Source organism: Tiliqua scincoides, chromosome 1 (assembly GCF_035046505.1).
Source record: "Tiliqua scincoides isolate rTilSci1 chromosome 1, rTilSci1.hap2, whole genome shotgun sequence".
Taxonomy (NCBI): Eukaryota; Metazoa; Chordata; class Lepidosauria; order Squamata; family Scincidae; genus Tiliqua; species Tiliqua scincoides.
The window spans coordinates 244794981-244819591 of record NC_089821.1 but is presented as its reverse complement, the minus strand read 5'-3'; the positions used below and the strand labels follow the sequence as shown (position 1 = coordinate 244819591).

The window sequence follows — 24611 nt, the reverse complement described above, 5'->3', positions numbered from 1 at the left end:
TCACTACAAACACAAAGTGGCTAAAGCTGGAAAGACCCTTAATTTTCTCCCTTAACACTTCTTTCTGAAAGGTTAGTCAAACTTAGAACTGTAGTCCTAACTCAATCATGAATCTGCCCTGCCAACTTTTGACAGAACAAATCTAATGAAACAACAGGTACTTCCTTGCAGGTTGTCAAAAACAAGGATTTTTTTCGACAATAGATATCTATTTCTCTACAAGCCACAATGAATACTTTCACATTTAGAGGCTAGCATTGTTAAATGTCACAGTACATGTCGCTCCAAATACACTTTCCTTCAATTTTTTAAACAGTTTTTCTGCATATAAAAAGGCAGCTCAGGCTTCTGATTTTTTAAACATCTTGTTCTCCAAGTTATAGTAGTGTATCAGTCATGACAGAAACAGATTTCTGGCAGGTAAGTCAGCACCTTAGATGAAAATCACCACACATTGGCAACTTGTGCACATAATGAAAAAAAATATATTGCACCTATTTAGCTGCCTCTAAGGTTCAAACTACAGGGGGCATAAATGTGTCTTTTGGGCCAGAAGTGCCTCCTTTTCCCTTTAAAATAGCCTTGCAGGGTAGCAACCCCAGTTAGAACTTGAACATGTGGGGAGGGGGAGGTTCTCCCTTACACTGTCTCCTTCCCCCTAAAAATAATGCTGTTTCAGGAGCAAATTGCCACTTCAACAGGGAAATTTCTGGGAAAAACATGAGAGAGAATGAACCACACCCTTCTCATGTGCTCTAGAGTCTAGTTCAACTGGGATTGCTGCCTGGGTGGCTGCTTTAAACAGAAAAAAGGGGCACTCACTACTGAAAGCACACCTCCTGATCCCACAATTACATATTCATATAGTTTGGCCCTATTAGCAGCCCTATTCTGTCCACATTTACCTGTGAGTAAGCCCCATTGATTATAATGGGGCTTACTTCTGATTAGACATGCATAGGATTGGGCTCAAAGTAAGCACAACTGAGCCCAATTAGAGAGCTCATTCACATATTGATACACCTCAATCATCGATTGCTTTTTTTAAAGCATCCATAAGTTTTTTTAAAAATTAATTTTCATAAAGGAATGAAACAGAGGAATCAAATGAAATAACCAGGTCTATCCATATGAATATACTACCCTCCAAGCTTACTTTTCACTGAAAGTGAATATGACCTGCAACAGTGGTGATTAGAGAAGTTCCCCTACATATGAATGTTCAACATATGAATGTTCAACAAATGAAAAAACTTTTAGCCCTGGCTTCCACTTTTCAACCAAAGCTGCTGAGCACAGAGGCTACTCAGGGGCATTCTGAGGGACTCCACAGGGAACTGACAATGTTTGAGGTAAAACTAAGGCCACTGAGGGTATCCCAAGTGAATATGACAATGTCCCAAGTGAAACCGACAGCTAAAGCAATGGAGAGAGGGGAACTACTATACTTAAGAACAAAATGACTTACAGACAGACTCCTGGAACCTAATGCGTTCGTAAGAAGGGGAACCTCTGCATATTTCCTTTTTTTAAAAAAAAAGCAAACTATACAAAGGAGGCGCTGACCTCAACTGCAGTCTTAGCCATGTATAATTAGAGCTACTGACACACGTATAGTTAGAGTTATGTTAATATGGTTATGATTAGGCTGATATCAAGATTTTTTTTAAAAATTCTGGTTCAGTTCCATTAAACAAAAGAAAAGAAAAAACAATGCATAAGGACTTACGTTCCAAAGTGACTAAGGAATGCTGCAATATATTCTCTTCTCTTCTGGTAACCCTGAATAACATACTGTACCTGTAAAACAATGGAAGGAGGAAATGAATGATAGTATGATGAAGTTAAACAGTGAAAAGGTTTATTAACACAGTCTCCATATTTTTAAATTTAAATAGTGTTCCAATCTTAAGGGATTCTAGAATTGTGTCAAATTTTGCACACAATTTAACAACAAGGATTTGTAGATTAAATACAGTTACATGAAATAGTTACTTAACATATTTGGCACCCTAAAGACAAATATATTGATTAGCTTTAAGGTGCTATAAGACTTTGCTGTTCTAGTGCAACAGTGCAAATGGCTATTCTTCTGGAATCTGAGAAGTATAAGCTAGGTATCCAAGAGGACCAACACACATGCGCTTTGGGCTCTGTCCTAATGGATACGTTCAGAAACAACTTGCTTTGCCCCTTCTCAGCTAGACAACCCTCTATGCCCACACAAAAAAACCACTCTGCAAGTAGAGGAACCATCCAGAGTATGATTCATGTGGGGTATGAATGGTTTTCTTGGGGGGGGGGGAGTTATGGGGTGATTGACAAGGATCATACATCCGTGCATATGAACAGAAGTGCTTTCTATTGACAGAAGAGGGGAGTTAGAATACAACCCTTTGGCTGTAAAATTCTGACTGCAAAGCCAGTAAAACATCTGCTGAAAGCTATAGCAGTGTTGCAGAAATGTTAGTCCAGTACTCTCACACAACATCCCATGAAATGCATCAGAATAGCAACTTTCTACAGTCTCATACTGACTGAAAGAATATAATGGTATACATGTTGTTTGTATTGGCTGCACTAATGTTGGATTACCTTGACTGGCAAACAGCTGTGCTAAATTACTTGAAATAACCATGATACAATCAGTGCTAAGAGCTATGCTACACACCCTCTCAAAATAAAATAATTCTATTTAGAAAATTGGTTCTATGTCAGCTTATGAACAAATGATTATTTTGAAGCCTTTATGTGGAATCTAAAATGTTACTCTGGGAATAGGAAAAAAAAGAGATAGGCTCTTTAAGCAAGTAAAAAAATAAGAGATTAAAAACAGCTTTGTGCGCTTGAAAATTAAAAATAAAGAAATGAGCACCAGAGAGCCGTAATAGTAACAACTCTAAAAATAGATTGCAGCACAATTACAGAAATGCATTTGAAAGCACATTTCATAAAAGTCATAATTTACAGGCTTCTTCAAACATGAACATAGCATTTAAAATTAGAATAAAAAGTAAATCTGGAATATCTGAGAAATAGACCGCTGAACCTCTGGTTTCCACTTTAAAAGTTATAAGGTTTTATAACTTGTAACTTCAAGGTATCAAAAGCCCATGTCTGTTCTTTTCAGCCACTCCTCAATTCCTTCCTGAAAAAGCTGTTGGGATGGTCCCAAATGAGTGAACACCACAACACTAACAACCCTGTAGGCATGGAATCTTGGCCTAAATGAAAATCTTATGAGAAGTTTTAAAAATACATCTATCCTTATGTATAAACAATCTCTTTTCAGGTGGATGAAGTGCTATGGCACTGTAACAGTGATAATGATTCAAAGACTTTCTGTGAAAGGGGAAAAAAAAGACCTTAACTCCTTTTAAGTACAGCAGGGAGAAAAACATCTAAACAGAACACAGCTTTTCCTTCAAGATTTAAATCACCCAGTGGTAATCACCATGTAGGACTGTAGACAAAAGGTTCTCTTTATATACCAGCATGTTGTCATGAGGCTCAACACAATTAACAGCGTGGTTTCTTACAACTAGGAGAAAATCCAGCCAAGGTTTGATTCCAAGAACTGATGTTGGAAAACACTGGCCGAACAGTTTAGCTTGCTTTGAGTACACCAAGCAGGAAAATATTCTGGCTATGATTGAAAAAGCTACTTCAGGCACGCTCTATGCCTTGGGCACGCTCAATGGGAATGTGACTTTTTCTCTTTCCAAGAGAAGACTCCCATGTCATATTATACAGTGCTTCTGAATGTTCACTAATACTGCCATGCAGCAGGAGGACCTGCTACTTGGAAAACACAAGCCCCTTTAGGCCATACAGCATTAGTTGCTTGGCTCTTCAGTATTCTGGTCTAAACACCTTTATAAAACATATCAATAAGAAAAAGATAGTTTATCTGTGCACTAGATTACCTTGTTAGTTAACAGCTGGCATACTTGGGGCACATAATCAATGAGACAACCTCCACCTGGAAAAGCAGGGATGTGAAGGGCCGAAGATCCTCCAAGAGCACTAGAAAAACAAGTTCATTGGTGAACATCAAATGCTGATTCTAGGATTCTTACAGCAAAATCTACACATATCTACTCAGAAGTAAGCCTCACTGAGTTCAATGAGACTTACTCCCAAGTAAGAATGTACAGAATTGCAGCATTAACCTTCTTTGAATATTTTATTTAACATTGATCTTCCAAATATTAAACAAAAAATGACTGTTTACAAATTCTTATATATTCATGCTATATTGATAAAATACATAGTAGCATTACAACTATACAATCTACTACTGACTTAATTACTTATTTATTTTTTGAAAAATTTATATCCTGCCTTTCCCATGCCGAGGCAAATGCCCAAGGCAGCTTACAAAGCTCCATAGTAGAGAACAGATGAATTTTTACAATAATTGTTCTACTGTCAGCTTGTAGAACCATTCTCTTCCAGATGGAATCTTTCACGGTGTGGTTGTCACATCTGGCATCTTGGTAAGTCTTCCAAGCTTCCAGCTCAGAAGATCATCAATTTAGGATTATCATTTTTATTTACAACCAGAAATACATCAACCAAACTAACATAAATCCCCAATCTAATTAGAGGGTCCAAAAAAACAAACAAACATGAAAACACACACACAAAGACAGGGGGAAGAGAGGGAAAGGGAAAAAAGATCCCAGGCCTGATTATAAAAATCCAAAACAAAAAAAGTGAATGTGTTGGGTACAACGTATTCTACCTCCCCACAGCTGCTGTGAAGTTAAAATATGTAAGGAGGGGTGTGTGTGTGTGTGTGTGTGTGTGTGTGTGTGTGTTTTAATTTCTCCTGAGATTTTGATTGGACTGAAAACAATTTTGATTCAAGTATAAATTTGACTTTTTTATAACAAGGGAATTATAAACAAGTATACTGATATGAAAAAGCCAAAGATTCAAAACATTATTTTGAAAAGAAAATGCATTTTTGTTTGTTTGTGTGATGACGGGATTTTTAGGTTGACAATCACAAACAGTAACATGGATCATATATTATTATTATTATTATTATTATTATTATTATTATTATTATTATTATTATTATTTTATATCCCGCCTTTATGCCCAAAGGGCACACAAGGCGGCTTACAACATTTAAAAATACAACATTAAAAACAATAATTAAAACAATTTACAAATAATTAAAAATCTAAAAACAAACCCCGTGGATTCTCATATAAAAAAGCAAGAAAGCCAGCCAGCCTGTCAACAATTAAAAGCTTTTTGAAATAAAAAGGTCTTCAGTCCACACCGAAATGTTAGCAAAGAGGGAGCAGTTCTCAATTCTAAGGAGAGGGTATTCCAAAGTTCAGGGGCCACCACTGAGAAGGCCCTCTTCCTGGCCGCCACCCCTCTCACATCTCTTAGTGGTGGCACAGTCAAAGGGGCTCCCCCAGATGATCTAAGAGCCCAGGCAGGATTGTAAGGAAGGAGGCAGTTCCTCAAATACCCAGGACCTCAGCCATAAAGGCCTTTAAAAGTCAAAACTAGCACCTTGAATTGGGCCCGGAACAGAACCCGCAGCCAGTGTAGCCACTGAAGAGAGTCAAACCGACAGAGTCAAACCGACGTGCTCCAGCCACCACACGAGCAGCCGCGTTCTGTACTAATTGTAATTTCCGGACCGTCTTCAAAGGCAGATATCATCTGATAAGAATGGTAGGGCTATATTATGATAGACTAGAAGCCACTGACAAACAAATTTTAATGTACACAATTTATAAATCTAATTATGGCCAAGAGACAGAAGAAATAGCCTTCTGCATCACATCTTAACACCCACAAGTAATCCATTCTTAAGGGCTAGTCAATTCAACTTCCTTGGGACTTGTGAACAGCAATTCTTTTCAACGCCACTAGATCTTAAAAATAAAAAATCTACACTCAGTCACTGGCATTGAACAACATATCACAGATGGAAAAAACCAAACATCTAGTCATTTCAAGCACCTCCAGTTCCTCACCTGGCTCACTTCAGCCACCAGCCAGGAACCTTCTCTGTCCATAACAAACATTATACACATACAAAGACAGACAGGAATTTCCTTGTCTGGAAGAGATTAAGCGTTATCTCATCTTTCCTTTAGTACTCAAGATGCCATCAATGGCCCATCTTCATGCTCTCAATGTGAGCAAAACAAGCTCAACACTTGCCACTGCAACCCCATTTGTGGGGCAATCCTCCAACTGCCTGATTGTAAGAATATTCCCTTCCAGCATCCACAACACTATCTGGTGTGCTCCCTGGGGCATTTGGTGGGCCGCTGTGAGATACAGGAACCTGGACTAGATGGGCCTATGGCCTGATCCAGTGGGCCTGTTCTTATGTTCTTATAACACCACCAAGTGAATGGAGAAATGATTCAAGAGTTTGAGTTCAATTCAGCAGGTGGTGGCAGCTTTACTGCAAGAAAAGAAGGAAGACCGAAAATATCTGCAGTTGTGATTATCCAGGCACCAGCTGTGGGTCAACAACCTGACCTGTGAGACACCGCAAACAATATTATAATAATATTTGTGCTAGTATATAGTATATAAAGCATCCACTGATCTGACTCCCCACAGATATTGGAATCCACCTTTAAATGTCTTGTAACAAGGAAAAAAGCACCAAAATCCAATTATCTACCTTCCTTACCCACTTTTTAGAATGAGAATGTCAGGACTCACTGGAAGTGATGTCATGGCTGGAAGTGACATCATCAAGCAGGTTGCAATCCTACCCTCACTTACCCAGGAGTAAGTCCCATTTACTATCATTGTTAACAGCATATACAGAGTGACCTGTTAAAAGTACAGGTCTGTAACATTTTCCCAAATGCAGTAACATACCATGGTAGCATCAAGTATTGAAATGAATAGGGACCCACCTGAAACTGGCTCGCAACCCATCTAATGGGTCACAACCCACAGTTTGAGAAACACCGATCTATTTAGTAGCATCTCTTCTTGATTTAGGATTGTAGTCTTAAAATGGAAGGGACTCAAGTCTGAAGGAAAATAAACCTTAAACCAAGTTACAGTTTCCATTAAACAAAACTCAAACACTTTATGCAATGATTTACTTTTTTTAATCCAGAGGAACATAAAATGAAAGGATAGCTAACCATATAATTAAAGCTAATGTGCATCATAAATTGGGTATACTTATTTAATTCTACGTGGAAGACAAAGATGATGTAGCAAATCTTTGGCTTAGTTGGATTCCCTCTTAATAATTCCGCAGATTTTCTTTTGAAAAGTTTTATAACAGATTTGAAACAGAAGTCAACAATATCCAAAGGCTGCATAAACAGAAGTTGCTCTTTAGAAATGATCTGCAGTTTGGGATCATGTTGAAATGTTCTAATCTGCCACTGTAAGAACAACCAGGAAAAGCAACTTTTTTCAACTTAAAAACAATTTAAAAAGAATTATGATGTGACAGAAAAGAGTTGGGAAGATTAAAGTGTCTGCATTACAAAGAATGACATCGTTCCACTGTCTTAAAGTTCCAATGCAAAATTGCGCTTATCTATCACTCATTTCAGTAGACTGAGGATCATGACAAATTCTTAGGCACTGACCTGATGTGCAGTATCCCGCCCTATCTGTCAAGGTTTGAGGCACGGCAGTCTTTAGGAAGCATTAGTTGGAACATTTTGCAGAACTTTTCCTGAGGATTTGTCACAAACACGTAATTTATTGGGTCAGCAGCATGCAACTCTATTACAGTAGCTTCACTGGCTCCCGGGGTGCTTCCAGACCCAGTTCAAAGTGCTGAACAGTATAACCTTTCATGCCTTAAATGGTTTGGGACTAGATTACACTGTGTAACACAAAAATTGTTGATGATGAATTTTTAATGTTTTTTATATAATTCAGAGGCGCTGATTCCAACTGTAATCTTAAGATTTTTTTTAATCATCAAAACTTTTTTAGTTATCTTAAATCTATCTTATCTTATCTTATCTATCATACTGCCTAATGCAGTGTTTCTCAAACTGTGGGCCAGGTTCCTCCAGGTGGGTCACAAGCCAATTTCAGGTGGGTCGCGTAGCACCTAGTTCAGCCGCCATTGAAAATACAGAGCTGCTGGGCAGGGTGGGCTTCCAGCAGGAGAGAAACAATGGTGCTTTGCCCCGAACAGGTGGAAAGATGGAACACTGGAAAGGGGGGGGGGGCTGTGTGGTTGGAAAGGATCCAAGTCTGAGTTCTGCTTTGACTTCTGAGCTATGCAAAATAACAGGACGTGTGATATGTAACAGGCTGATTGTGGATTAGGTTTGAAGCCTAAATAGATGTCACGGCCATGACTTCACTTCCAGGTTAATGACATCACTTCTGGTGGATCTCGACAGATTGTCATTCCAAAAACTGGGTTCCAGTGCTAAAAAGTTTGAAAATCACTAGCCTAATGCATTGTAATACACGTCATATTATATAACTGCATAGCATAAATTGTAGCTAAATGATTGAAGCTATGCCAAAAATAGTGGCATTTTTTAAAATGCACCAAAATAAAGAAACATCTTAATATTTGGATAAACACAAAATTGTCCAAATCTCTCTCACTCACTCTCTATTCTCCTTCCCAATACAGAGTGAAGACTTTTTTGGCTTTGTTTTCAGACACACTTTTGCCAGACTTGTGACAGTCCCTCCTTTACATGCAAATTGCAGTGATTTTATTGTTAATTGCTATTTGGTTGTGTTGCATTTTATGATTATTTCTTTTTAGTTTTATTTGTTTTTACATTTATTGTAAGCCACATTGTTTTTAATGGAAAAGCAGAGTAAAATAGATTTCAATAACATCTTGTCTCCTTCCTAAATGTACATAAATATGCTTGATATCTGTACAGGCTTCTCAACAAAAGACAGGGAGGAGTGTTCTGAGGAGTGTTCAGCATACATGCTGAGTATCAAATGAAACGGTTTAAACGTTCTGAAATTCCAAAAAAATAAAATAAAATAATGCTCACTACCATTTATTTAATATATTTCTACCCCACACCTTTCCTCCACTTATGTGGGGCTCATCCCCTGAAATGGATTCTCAGATTTTGCAGCAGGAGGTAGTATCACAAATTTGATTTGTGGATATGTGAATGTATTTTGCAAATTAAAGACCTAGATGACATCAGAATCTTCTGCAAATAATTGCATCAGCTACTTTGTTCATTGCTTGCATGATAATGAAAACAAGCAGTGCCATGTGACAACAATCTAGTACCATCACTTCTATAGGCTTACTACATCCAAATGCTGATAGTAACAATCAGCTGAAAACTACTATTGAAAGTAATTAAGTATAATTGCCTGTCACACTGGCACAAAAGAATCTCATTGTGACACATTTGCTATAAAAGAAGCAAACTGAAATGCATTGCCAGACAATAAATCCTTCATCTATTTGATCAAGTTGCCATTTACACCTCAACTTTCTTCTGGTTCACTTGATGTATCGTATTTGTATACAATGCATGGAACAGGATATGTACAACACAATGACTCACCAATAAACATACTGTTTGTGCACTAATATTGAGTAACAAACGTTGAGCGATGTTAGGAGCAACTAATATTCAAGTGCCAGATCAATTTTAGATAAAGTGTATTATCACTCTTTGAAAAAACAAACCAATAAAGAGGACTATCCCCTTGTTTCCAGTTTATCTATAACAATCCAAGTTCATTTGTGATATGTTAAGACTATGACCAACAGCAAGCATGAGTCATTGCACTGTAGAAAAAACTCTCAGATTCACCACTTAAATATTCTACAACCAAGCTCACATGGTATTTACAATTGGCGCCTCTATTGCTGAGAAAACTCCTCAGTCAGGAAATTAGAAGGCAGGTCCTCTCCTGGATTAGGTTGAGGACCAAGAAACAGAGTGGGTGTCAATCGACAATTTTCACAATGGAGAGAGTTGAAAAGTGGTGTGCCCCACTTCCTTTCGGGGAGAAAGGCGGAGTATAAATCAAATAATAATAATCTGTCCTGGGACCAGTGCTTTTCAAACTGTTTGTAAACGTCCTGGAGACAGAGATAAGTAGCGTGGTGGCCAGGTTTTCAGACAACACTAAACTTTTCTGAGTACTGAAGAACAGAAAGGATTGTGAAGAGCTTCAGAAGAATTTCTCCAAACTGGGAGAATGGGCAGCAAAATGACAGGTGTATTTCAATATAAGTGCAAAGTAGTGCATGTTGGAGCAAAAAACAAAAAAACAAAAAAAACAAAGTTCTGAGCTGTCTGTGCTAGATAAGGAAACAGATCTTGAGGTGCTGGTAGACAGCTCAATGAAAGTGTAGACCCAATGTGTGGCAGCAGTGAAGAAGACTAATACCATGCTCAGGATCATTAGAAAAGGTAGTGAGAATAAAATGGCCAATATTATGACATTATACAAATTGATGGTAAGGCCACATCAGGAGCATTGGGTTCAGTTCTGGCCACCATGTCTCGAAAAGGATGTAGTGGAAATGGAAAAGAGTGCAGAAGAGAGAGACCAAAATGATTACTGGACTGGGGCACCTCCCTTACAAGGAAAGGTTACAGCATTTGGGGCTCTTCAGTCTAGAGAAGAGGTACCTGAGGGGGGATATTATTGAGACAAACAAAATTATGCGGGGATGGACAGAGTGGATAGAGGGACGTTCTTTTCCCTCTCACATAGCACCAGAACCAGGAGACATCCATGAAAATTGAGTGTTGGGAGAACAGATAAAAGAAAATATTTCTTTACCCAGTGCGTCATTAGTCTGTGGAACTCCTTTCCACAGGACATGTTGATTGAAACTGGCCTAGATGCCTTCAAAAGGGGATGACAGATTTCTGAAGGAAAAGTCACACGGTTACAAGCTATGATGGGTATGTGCAACTTCCTGATTTTAGAAGAACATAACATAAGAATATAAAGAGCTCCAATGGATCAGGCCAAGGGCCCATCTAGTCCAACTTCCTGTATCTAACAGTGGCCCACCAAATGCTGCAGGAAGCACACAAGACAACAAGACACAACCTGCATCCTGTTGCCTCACCTGCATCTAGCATTCTGAGGTAGCCTACCTCTAAAAACAGGAGCTTGTACATACCTATCATGACTTGTAACCCATGATGGACTTTTCCTCTAGAAATCTGTACAATCCCCTCTTAAAGGCATCTAGGCAAGATGCCATCTAGGCAAGTAGTCTACCTCATAATGCTAGATGCAAGGGAGAGCACCAGGATGCAGATCTCTTGTTGCCTTGTGTGCTTCCTGAGGTATCTGGTGGGCCACTGAAACACAGAAAGCTGGACTAGCTGGACCTTTGGCCTGATCCAGCGGGGCTCTTCTTATATTCTTATGAAGCACACAAATAATGAAATAGTATCATATAAAAGAGTACACATTATTTTAATTATCACCTGCCCGTTGCCCACGAATTGTGCAGATTTTAGTTCAGTTAAGTAAACTTCCCTTTAATCTCTTATTTAAACACGCAAAACAGCTGTCATCGACATGGAGCTGAGCAGACTGCAGATGGACATCGTCGCCCTTCAAGAGACTAGGCTGCCAGATTCTGGATCTGTCAAGGAGAGAAATTTCTCATTTTTCTGGCAGGGAAAACCACCAAACGAAATCAGGGAACATGGCGTTGGCTTTGCGGCCAGAAATACCCTGCTGAAATCCATCATCCCACCTACTGTGGGAAGTGAAAGAATTTTGTCCCTGCAGCTCCAGTCATCAGCAGGACCTATCACTCTCATCAGTGCTTATGCACCGACTCTGTCGTCTCCAGCAGAAGCCAAAGACAAATTCTATGATGACCTGGCCACCACTGTCAAGAAAATCCCTGTAAAAGAGCCATTGTTCATCCTCGGCGATTTCAATGCTAGAGTTGGTGCTGATAACAGTTCATGGCCCACTTGCTTAGGTCAGTTTGGCACTGGGAGGATGAACGAAAATGGCCAACGCCTGCTAGAGTTTTGCTGTCATCACGGTCTCTGTGTCAGCAACACATTCTTCAACACAAAGCCCCAACATAGAGTCTCTTGGAGACATCCAAGATCAAAGCACTGGCACCAGCTCGACCTGATCCTCACCAGACGCTCCAGCCTTCCCAGCATCAAGATCACACGCAGTTATCATGATGCTGCCTGCGACACTGACCACTCCCTGGTGTGCAGCAGAGTGAAACTGCAAACAAAGCGGCTGTATCACACGAAAAAGGAAGGAAGACCTCGCATTGATACGAGCAAGACCCGGGATCAGAGAAAAGTGGAGGAATTTGCACAAGCGCTTGAGGAATCTCTTCCAGGCCCGGCCGACGCAAACGCATCCAACAGATGGGAACATTTCAAGAATACCATTTACAACACCGCCTTGTCCATATTCGGCAAGAAGACCAACAAGGCGGCAGACTGGTTTGAAGCCCACTCTGAGGAGTTGACACCAGTCATTGAGGAAAAGAGGAGAGCTCAAGCAGCATACAAGGCCTGTCCCAGTGAGCGCAACCTGCAGGTCCTCCGAACTGCTCGCAGCAAAGTCCAACAGACTGCCAGGAGATGTGCTAACGACTACTGGCTCCAGCTCTGTTCCGAGATATAGATAGCAGCTGACACGGGCAACATCAAGGGGATGTATGATGGTATCAAGCAGGCCCTAGGTCCAACACAGAGGAAAATTGCCCCTCTGAAGTCTGCCACAGGCGAGGTCATCCAGGATCGGGCGCAGCAGATGGAACGCTGGGTGCAGCACTACTCTGAGCTATATTCCAGAGAAAATGTAGTCACCGAAGAAGCACTGAACAACATTGAGTGCCTGCCTGTGCTGGAAGAGCTTGACAGTGAACCAACCCTAGAAGAACTTCACGTGGCCCTGGTTTCCCTTGCCTTTGGCAAGGCACCTGGAAAAGACAGCATCCCTGCTGAAGTCCTAAAATGCTGCAAAGAGATAATCGTCACTGAGCTGCATGAAATCCTTTGTCTCTGCTGGAGAGAAGGTGGAGTACCTCAAGACATGAGGGATGCAAACATCATCACGCTGTACAAGAACAAAGGTGACAGGGGTGACTGCAACAACTACCGCGGCATCTCTCTCCTTAGCGTTGTAGGAAAGCTGTTTGCCCGAGTTGTACTAAAGAGGCTCCAGGTACTTGCAGAGAGCGTCTATCCAGAATCGCAGTGTGGATTCCGAGCCAACAGGTCCACCACTGATATGGTATTCTCCCTTAGACAACTGCAGGAGAAATGCAGGGAACAACGACAGCCACTCTTTATAGCCTTCATAGATCTCACAAAGGCTTTCGACCTGGTCAGCAGAGACGGCCTCTTCAAGATTCTCCCCAAGATTGGATGTCCACCCAGGCTCCTCAGCATCATCAGATCCTTCCACAAGGACATGAAAGGCACTGTTGTCTTTGATGGCTCCACATCAGACCCTTTTGACATCCGAAGCGGAGTGAAGCAGGGCTGTGTTCTTGCACCAACCTTGTTTGGGATTTTCTTCGCTGTCCTGCTGAAGCAGGCCTTTGGAACTGCAACAGAAGGCATCTATCTCCGGACCAGATCAGACAGAAAGCTCTTCAACCTCTCCAGACTGAGAGCAAAATCCAAAGTCCAGCTGAAATGTCTGCGTGACTTCCTCTTTGCCGACGATGCAGCTGTCACTACCCACTCTGCCAAAGATCTCCAGCAGCTCATGGATCGTTTTAGCAAGGCCTGCCAAGATTTTGGACTGACAATCAGCCTGAAGAAAACACAGGTCATGGTTCAGGATGTGGACTCACCTCCCTGCATTACAATCTCTGAGCATGAACTGGAGGTTGTCCATGACTTTGTGTACCTTGGCTCAATGATCTCCGACACTCATTCTCTCGATACCGAGCTAAACAAGTGCATCGGTAAAGCAGCTACCACGTTTTCCAGACTCACAAAGAGAGTCTGGGCCAACAAGAAGCTGACGGAACATACCAAGATCCAGGTCTACAGAGCTTGCGTCCTGAGTACACTTCTGTACTGCAGCGAGTCATGGACTCTTCGCTCACAACAGGAGAGGAAACTGAGCGCTTTCCACATGCGCTGCCTCCGACGCATCCTCGGCATCACCTGGCAGGACAAAGTTCCAAACAACACAGTCCTGGAACGTGCTGGAATCCCTAGCATGTATTCACTGCTGAAACAGAGACGCCTGCGTTGGCTTGGTCATGTCGTGAGAATGGATGATGGCCGGATCCCAAAGGATCTCCTCTATGGAGAACTCGTGCAAGGAAAGCGCCCTACAGGTAGACCACAGCTGCGATACAAGGACATCTGCAAGAGGGATCTGAAGGCCTTAGGGATGGACCTCAACAAGTGGGAAACCCTGGCCTCTGAGCGGCCCGCTTGGAGGCAGGCTGTGCAGCATGGCCTTTCCCAGTTTGAAGAGACACTTTGCCAACAGTCTGAGGCTAAGAGGCAAAGAAGGAAGGCCCATAGCCAGGGAGACAGACCAGGGACAGACTGCACTTGCTCCCGGTGTGGAAGGGATTGTCACTCCCGGATTGGCCTTTTCAGCCACACTAGACGCTGTGCCAGAACCACCTTTCAGAGCGCGATACCATAGTCTTTCGAGACTGAAGGTTGCCAATACAGAATCTCTTATTTCAAACGGCTAAACAGCAGTAGTCTCTCAAATTTCAAGAAGTCTTTGAACTATCTCAATCAGGCAGAATGTGCTGTATTTTCTTGCATTCAGTATTTAACTGTATGATCACCTCTGTTCTTACACTAATATGTATAATCGATTTTCTCTGTTTTGAAGCATCAAGAGTAATTCTGAGTAAGTCATTCCTCCACAGAGGAAAAAAAATCTATGAGAGCACATGTGAAGAGTGTTCGAACAGAATCAAAAATCTAAATGTAACTGGGCAGAAGTTTAGACTTTTGCTTATGGGAATTTCCTATAAAACCTGAAGTGGGTTCCGATTAATGATCAGAGCTATTGAGAGCAGTGGGAAGGTCTGCAGAGGGGATCCACTTCTGCGCCACTCCCTTTAAGGGGGAATGGCCCTCTTCTGGTTTCCCTGGTGGGTCACGTCCCACCAGTTTGGGAAAAACTGCACTGCACCATCCTGGCTGAATTGGGAGCCAAACAATGGCTACTCATCATGACTGGTGAGCAACAGCAGGAGATTGCCCACTGCTTTAATCCTCTACTTGTGGCAACCCACAAGTGGGATCTCACTGGCCACTGTGGTAAACAGGATGCTGGACATGATGGATATTTGATCTGATCCAACAGGGCTTATCATGCATCACTGTACATGTGTGACTAAATTCAAAGGAGTACGAGATAGAACTGGCTAGAATGGCTGTATATAACTAAATTGTCCTGTAGTTTCAACAACAGAGTTGGTGCCCCCCCAAGACATTTTGCTGCCCTATTTGACTGCATTGCATAATTCTTTGCAAGAGGGTGACTGCAACTCTTGACCAGTGTGCAGCAGCACACAAAAGTCAAATGCATCCAGCATCTTCTACAATGTGACAATTGATCCTGGGGTGTCAGTCTTGGGTCTCACATTGTTTCATTAGCACCCATAAAAATAGGCTGCCCCAGGCAACAGGGATCGCTTAAGCAACTGAAGCAACTAGTAAAAAGTGCTGCGGGGCTAAAACTGTGCGTGTTTGTGTGTGAGTGAGAGGGGCAATGGTTTGTATATATTTTGAAGATTTACTGTTTCAGTTTTGGCATGAGAGACTGGTTTTCAAGTGCCTTTGAGACCTTTCAACAGCCACTCTTACCACATATTTATGGGAAAACATGTGCTTTTCAAGGATTGAACAAAACAGTTTATATTGACATATGATCAGATAAGTATTCTTGTTTTGTATTTACAAAATAAAGAAAAACATGTGGAATAGTAGGTGAAACCCTGCAGCTCTCAAGCCGAATGCCCTTGCCAGGAGAAAGGCAGGGTATAAATTCATTAAATAAATACATTTTTTATTAAATGATAACTGGTGTAACTATTTTGTTATTTGATAAACCAGTTTAACCACTCCTAAGACCTGATATGAGCACTCTGTAGTCCGCCACACATGATTTTATTTTTAATAAACTACATTTGCAGAAATGCTTGCTTCTATCAGCTCTTTCAGAGAAAAACCATCACAAAACAGCTAAACATGAACAAAAGATAGATGAAGCAGGATACTGTACATTAGTCCTGCCCTAGGGACATCCGTAATAGAAACACCTTTGAGCTTTAAACCACATTTTTGCCACCATCGTCCTCCTGGATCAGTCCATGAAATCTTGGAAAACATGACTTCTGTTAAAACTTGCATCTCAACTCTGGCTATGTTTACTAGAAATAAGCCCCACTGATATAAATGGAAGCAATTTTCCAACTATGCGTGTTTAGGATTGCAGCCTTAATCTTTTGAGTAGTGACCAGATCTAATGTTTCAGATCTTAAGCACGGCACTGCTTATATCTTTACTGGAGTACTCTTATCTCTCCGCAGCTGGACTTTAAAAAAAGAAAGAAAAAAGATGACAGGCACAGTGGGCTTCTTTAACATTTCTTGGTTCTTAGGATTCTACTCTAAACGAGACAAAAAAGACTGATTTAAACATGACTGGGCTTCAGAACAAACACTGTGTAGTTTGCATATTGTTTTAACTGGGTTGACTCACTCACCTTTAACATTAGTATACCAGGGATCTTTGGTCTGAGTGGGCATTGAACTGGTGTGCTAACATGGCACACAGAGGAGGGGAAGACATGTTTTGGGCATGAAGCCAGGTGCAAAGGACATCAAGGAAAGTTCGCTTGCATGCCCAGTGGGCCTCAGGTTCATGCACTGCTTCCCTGGAAGTCTGCCAAGGAGAAGGGAGCAAATCTGTTTAGAAATTCCATAAATATTTGAATGCAGGTCTCCTACTTCAATGCTTACCTTTTCTGTGAAAAAGAAGAAAGCTTGCTCTTTTACATTTTCTTCTTGTTCATCACATTCTTCCCAGAGGATCCGAAACTTGCACATTTAATTAATTTTGTCATATGGGGTGACAAAAATTTATGGGCCCCGGGTGTCAAATGACCTAGCTACGCCACTGGTGCCTTCCTACATATATCTTTTGTGAAAGTCACAAAAGTTGTTGCACCTGAGATCCATGGGTTGCTGTGGTGTTAAGTTATGATGTTCATGTGGAAATTAATTATTTCATTAAGTAAAGAGCAACCCCAATAAACAAATAAAATGGACCCTATCAGCTGAAGCCTCTGTTTTATTCTTTGGGGGGGGGGGGGAGTGTTGCCTTCTGGAGTATTTGTTGAGCTCCACTTTCATCAGATTGGGACCATGCAGCTAGCCTTGCATTTCCCTTTGCCAGACTTGACCAGAAGCCGAGGCATGTTTACTTACTCGCAAGTAAACACGACCCTGTGGCTTACTTTCGCTTTCCATAGTGCTCAATACATTCGTCTGCTTGGAGGGAGGGAGTTCTTTTATGGGTGTTTTTTGGGGGGCTGCTTTCATTGGATAGGAACCATTCTGGTGTCGTTGGATTCCTCTCAGCCTGCCCTTTCCGACAAACTATGGCAAGTTTGCCTACTTGCAAGTAAATGCACGATATGGCTCCGTTTCAATTTCTATAGGGTTCCATGCATTTTTTTGTTTCCGGTTTTTTGACCATAACTTTGATAGAAAGGAGATATTTCAATTCAGTATTTTGCATTGTATTCTGCTGGAAATTCCATATCCAACAGTGCAGAGCATGATGGGGTTAGTTGTAACCTCCATGATGTTAGGGCATTTGTGGTGTCACCCCCCCAAGGGGGTACTGGGGTTGGACCTCCCCCACTAGCTATGCCACTGGAAGCCACAGAAGCTATTGTGGTTGAGGTTCGTTTGCTACCAGCTCATACACACACACACACACACAGTAACTTCTAATTCTAAACTGGGTCATCATATCCTATCCAATCATATCTATCTACCTCATCTGATGAGATTGCTTTAGTTCCCCATTCTTGTCTCAGATATCTTCTGTTCACCTAAAATGGGGGGGAGAAGGATTGTGACAGAGAACAACAAATGGAAATAAATTATAGAAGTTTTCACAAATTGTGGAAGCTGGAATGACCACCCTGCTAATAAGTGCCTAAATATGGATTCAAGGAGGTTGATTGTATACATCCACGTGTGGAAAAAGGCTGAATATGTGATAGCTTTATCCTAAGACTTGCTGAATCAGCATCCTAATGCTTAGAATGGATCATACATGTTTTAATATAACATAATAATCCAACAGCTACACCAAGCACATCAGCATAAATTTAGATATGCTGACTCCACAACAAATATGTCAGGCAGATATAAATTGCATATATTAAATGTATTGTATTAAAATGTCCCACAAATTTTCCTCTTGTGTTAATGCTGTTTCAGGTACACTCTTATGTAAGTGGAAGCTGCACAAACAGAAGGCTTTCCTTCATCTGAGGCTTAATTACACAGTCTGCACCTCGGTGGAACAAAGGAGGATTACATCTGCTGATGGATACAATAGCTGAACACACCCACAGCAGATAGTGCCTTAGTTCTAGCCAAAACATCAGGGGTGGAGCTGAACAAACACTACATCTATGAAAAAAGAGCATGTGCTCTCATGCATCTTCCTATTAGCTGGATTGCAACAAAGGATGTGATGGAGTAATGATGATCACCGTATAACAACAACATGTGCTCTCAGATTATTGTTTTATAGTTTGAAAATGTTGGGTCAAACATCTGAATATCAAAATCATTTTGGGCAAATTCACATAAGATAGAATTGCCAGTTGCTAAAATGACAGTGTGAATACAGACAATAAAAATAAAATAGTTTGTACCCTAAAGATTCCCTCCCTCCAGCAAAAACCCTTTTGGATTTAGCCCAGTGTCTTCATTCCCATCATGAGCCACTGCACATGAATGGCCTGTTGACCGAAGAACCACCTGTCTGCCACATGACAGCTGGCTATTCCTTGCCCACCAGTCCCAAGCCCCAAACATATTGCATGCAGCAATACCACTGCTTCCTCATGTTTCCCTCCTGGAATAACTGAAAAGAAGGAATGATGAATATGCATGCATGTGCCATTTTCCTATAGTTTTTCCTGTAGGAAAATTGAAGGTCAAAAGGAAGAACAACTGAACCTTAATGAGTGCTTGTACATCAATGTCAGGAGCCTTTGTGGAACATGGTCATAGCCATAGTCTTACCTATAACTATAGTTCCTTTTTGGTTATATGAAGGAGAGGTTTCTGCATAGGGGATGCTCTGTTTATTTCATGTTCATCATTATAAGAATTCTAGATAATTATGGCACTCTTTTCATAGTTTCTGGCTCTTCTGTACATGAACTACCACTACATACAATCCCATACAGCAGTGGTTCTCAAACTCTCTGGGAGAGTTTGAGAGCCACTAAGTTCTTGCGTGGGTGGGAGGGGGGAGGCAAAAGGGGAGGGGGAAGGCATACCCAAGCCCCTGCAACCTCCCAGGGGTGCAGGGGAGCCCAGCGCGACCTGCAGCAGGGCTCCCTGAAGCAGTGAAAGTGGATGCGGAGCGATTGTGGGGTTGCAATTGCTCCGCATTCACTTTCACTGCTGTGGGGAGCCTTAAGGGGGCAGGGGCCAGGACCTGCAGGCTGGGGCGTCGCGACGCCCCAGTTTGAAAAGCCCTGCCATACAGGAATTTGCACTCACCTCTAAAATGCAAAGTATTTCTGGGGTGGAGTGAGACAGATAAGTACCTGTGCTCAACAATTTAGAGCAGGAAGAGAATAAGGAGAGCAGGAAGTGAACAAGGAGAGCATATGAAGCCACAACCGATCGAAGTTCCCTCACTTACCTTGATGTAAAAGAGTCACAATGATTAATAGATTTATATTTGAGCTCACTGTTTCACAATAACCACTTTTGTGATCAGCAACCTGGGTATCTTGTGAAGTAATTGCAATACAGATTATATTAAACTTGCAAATCAAAAGTGAAACACTCAACAAGAGTGTAAAGAACAAATTGCCACTGCATTCCAGTTCCCAATGATCAATGTTGGAAACAACTTGATCCTTTTAACAAATGGTTTGCTGATGAAACATGATTTGGATATCTGAGATCTGATACCCAGAAATACTGAACTACAAATAGTAAAGATTATATGTTACATGTTTTGCATTACAGCTCATATCACACTGAGGGATAAGGACGAATTTACAACACTAGAAAAAATATCCTAAAATACACATTATGTAACATTCCAACATGCCCCCTCCCCAAGTTATCATCACATTGACTAAAACGATCCTCTGGTGAGTTTCCAAGGAACTGTCAAATTGTAAGACATTCTATAATTTTTGGGCAGCCATGACTATGTTACATGAACACAGCAGATTGATGGCATGGAGAGCCCTGTGAAGTGTAGAGATTCTGAGAAAATATGGGAGAAGACTGCCTCCCAAATATGTAGAGCCCAATCCATTCTGGGATGTGTCGGGCAGAAGTGAAGGGATATATAAAGTGCATGAGACTGGTTGCTTCATTCAGTGAAAATATAATAATTTTCTGCATCTGAGCCCTGCCATCTAGGAATATCTATATATGGCTATTGTATCTGGATCATATTAACCATCATCATAAAGAGGTGACCGACATAATCCTTGCCATTGCGATTTATGTGGCATAACATATTTTTGAAAGAGAATTTGAAACATCAGAGACACTATAATGAAAGACCGAGCTACTATGATGAGATCAAAAGAACAGAAAATGAAAATTAACTTCAGAAAATAAGCCATACTCATTACTCATTGGACCAACAACCACCAGTAAATGCTAGTCGGTTGAACAACATACAATGTGTCAGCAAAGTCTGTAAAATTAGCTGGGCCTGCTGGAGACAGAAGGATGCACACCACAGAGTTTACCATATATGGTCGGCAACCTTCAGTCTCGAAAGAATATGGTATAAGCCTACAGCACCCGGTATTCCCATGCGGTCTCCCATCCAAGTACTAACCAGGCCTGACCTTGCTTAGCTTCCGAGATCAGACAAGATCGGGCATGTGCAGGGTAACAGTTGCTGCCAATAAGGACTTCTATAATCTATACCAGCCATTTTCAACCACTATGTGGTGGCACACTGGTGTGCAGCGAACGGTCCCCAGGTGTGCCACAGGAATTTGGGAGAGGGTCATTTATCAATAGGACCTCTGGAGGATGTGAGCCCCCACAGACAGCACAGTGTGCCTTGTCAATTGTCAAAAAGCTGATGGCGTGCCTTGACCATTTTAGTGCCTTGCCAGTGTGCAGTGAGATGAAAAATGTTGAAAATCACTGATCTATACTGTCGAGAAGAATGTGCCTTTTGTCTATTCTTACCTAAAAGAATGCTAACTAATAAAACACACCTTTCAAGGAAATATAACCATAAGAAAAGGGGGAAAGAACAAGAAAAGAAATACTTTGTTGTAGACTAAGAAACAAACAACATGTTTTTCATATGTGCAGTAAAACCTTAGTGACCAAGTAAATGGGCAGCCCAATCCTATGCTTCCCTGGTGCGTGGGCTACAACAGTGCCAAAATGGCCTTCACTGTATCCTTGGGTTCAGAGCAGCAACCAGAGGACTCCTTGGGGTGAGGTAACATTGGTTCCTTTACTCTGTGTAGAACTTCAGTGGCCCCAATGGGTCTACCTGAATCTGCGCCAGCTACTTAGCTGGTGCAGAATCAAGGAGATCCATGTTGGGCTCTGAGGTTTGGGAGGGGTGGATAAGATCCAGTGGCAGTCTCTGCCACTGTCCCCACCCCCTTCCTGGCCCGATCCACCTTCTGGTCCACTCACCCTCCATTCAGTTTCGACTTCTCCCCATCTTCCCCTACCCTCCCCCACCTGAAAAATCTTCCGGCTGCCGGTGGGGACAATAACCAAGTGGCGCTCCTCTTCTGCATCCTGCCAGTGCAGAGACCCAGCATTCACTGTTGCTGGCATCCTACCAGTGCCACATGCTCCCTGCTGGTGGCAGTGCCTTAAGGCACTTGCACAACAGCTGTGACTGGGGCAGCAAACAGACTGCCAGCACTTCCCTGGCATAGAATTGTGCTGAAAATAGCTTTGAGGAGGAGCACTTCCATACAGAGATATGGCAGAAGGGAGAGGGTGAGGTGCTTAGCTATTCTTTCTTCCATGACCAACCTCCCTACGTTTCTCATTCCTCTATGGCAGTGGTTCTCTTGCCTTTAGCACTGGGACCCACTTTTTAGAATCAGAATCTGTCAGGTCCCATTGGAAGTAATGTCATGACCGCAAGTGACATCATCAAGCAGGAAAATATTTAACAATTCTAGGCTGCAGTCCTACCAACACTTACCCAGGAGTAAGTCCCATTTACTATCATTGTTAAAAGAATATACATAGTAGCTTGTTAAAAGTACAGGTCTGCACTGTACTTCCCCAAATGCATCACATACCATGGTAGCATCAAGTCTAATATATTAAAAATAAAATATTGAAATGAATGGGGACCCACCTGAAATTGGTTCATGACCTACCTAGTGGGTCCCGATCTACAGTTTGAGAAACACTGCTCTATGGGATGATGGAAGAGAAAAGCTGTTTGCTGTATAGAGGAGTGTGTTAGAGTTGCAGCCCAAAAGTTAGGGTGGGAAAAGGTTAAGCACCACTATATTTGCCCCTGACAAAAAAAAGAATATAGATTTGATAAGGCCGATAGCTGCATATTATCAACATTTATAATCCACCTGTCCTCAGTAGTAGGATTACTACTACTACTATTACTACTACTACTACTACTAGGATCACCTGTCCAAGTAGTTCAGGGTAGTGTACATGATTCATCTTATCTCCATTTTATCCTGAGAACAAGTCTGTGAAGTAGGTTACAATACAAGATAGTGCTTGGCGCAAGGTTACCCAGTGAACTTCACAGTTGAACAGGGCCTTGAACCTGAGTCTCTGTTGTCCTAGTCCGACATACTAACCACACTACCGTTCTGGCTGTGACATCATCCCAAACGTACAAGTCAAAAGGCCGAAACTAAGACTTTGGTTTAATCAGTCATCTTCTATTTCATGTGCCTGCAAAATGACAACTCTCTTGGATGCTAAGACGTCAAAATGAAATTTTGAATATACAGTCGGGACACAATTCTACATTTCAAATTGAAATAGCAGCTTGACTCCTGCTTACAACTTTAAGAGGAATGAGGAAGCAGAATGAATACTGAATGTTCAAGACACTATTCTGCATTTCAGGTTCAAACCCCACTCAACTTCTATACCCAATTTCAAGTGGGCAAGGAAAGATGCAAAACGGGTGACAAAACTATCTGCACTGAAGACAGATGTTGGAATGCATGTTGGTATGAACATTAAGGATGCTACTCTGAATGTAGCTTAATGCTACATTAAGCTAAGGTTGAATTTTTTAAGTTCAACCATAGCTTAAATCCCATGCTTTTCTGAAGGATAAGAATGGTTAATATACACCAGGGGTGCTCAATAGGTGGATCGCGATCTACCGGTAGATCGCGAGGCAAAATGAGTAGATCGCGGAGCCCTGTCTCTCCAAACTGTTAATATGTCAGTTTCGTCTAGTCAGTAGATGAAACTGACATATTTAGCTAAACTGACACTGAAACTGACACTTTAGCTGCTCTTCAGGCATGCAGCAACAAAACTGACGAAACTGACTAGACTCCAGCAGGGGCTCCATATATTAAAGGGGGTGTCTGTCAGATGCTTCCTTCCCCCCTGGTAGATCTCCGGGCCTTGCTGGGTTTCAAAGTAGCTCTCGAGCCAAAAAAAGTGTGAGCACCCCTGATATACACTATAGTGCAACTTCACTATAGTGAAGTTAATATACACTCCCTTGAACACTGAGGTATCAATATGAACATTTGCATGAATATTTTGCAATATAATCATATGTTTAAAGTTTGAACACACTGCTCAACCACCAAACCCATTTTTAAGGGAGAAAGGATAGATATAAAATAGATTGTAGTGCACCATATGAAACAAGATATTGCGCATTACTATTAGATAAAAGTAAACTTGGCAGTGTTACAAATAAATACATGAAAAATAAACAGTAATTGCAAATTCTTTACTGACAACCTTCCATGTCACTGAAAGCTGTATTGCAAACTGGATATTTGTATTCCTTCATTTGTGGAAGTAATTAGTAGAGCCAAATTATCAAGGGCTCAGGACCTCTGTTCTCATTCAATTGTGTCTGCAGATGGCATAACAGGAACTCAGTAACTTTAGTGATACAAATATATTTCGCTTTCATAGCAAAAATGCCTGCATATAGCTTAAGCATTTAGCATGGTTGGCTATAAAATCCAAACATATTCGAAGACTGAAATAAACAGGAAACCAAGACAAATACATATTGTAAACAAATACACAGCTGATGAATAGAATCACCCCAAAAAATTTGGCCAAAATGAAGAGGTAAATTCAGAGGTTCCTGCTCTGGCAAAATATATGCAGAATTCTGATGCAAGTCCAGAAAGTATTTAGCAGGACTTGACATCTG

At 41.4% G+C, this 24611-nt stretch overlaps 1 protein-coding gene and 1 pseudogene across 1 annotated transcript in view; both read right to left on the bottom strand.

Annotated features, from left to right (window-relative positions):
- BABAM2 (BRISC and BRCA1 A complex member 2) overlaps positions 1-24611 on the bottom strand; it is a 185016-nt gene that overhangs the window by 58449 nt on the left and 101956 nt on the right. Inside the window, exons 8-9 of the mRNA XM_066611634.1 lie at positions 3927-4026; positions 1730-1800 (exon numbers count right to left, since the gene is read on the bottom strand). Of these exons, the coding sequence (XP_066467731.1) occupies positions 1730-1800; positions 3927-4026 (171 nt within the window). The remainder of the gene's footprint in view (positions 1-1729; positions 1801-3926; positions 4027-24611) is intronic.
- On the bottom strand, positions 21014-21130 carry LOC136637481 (5S ribosomal RNA; annotated as a pseudogene).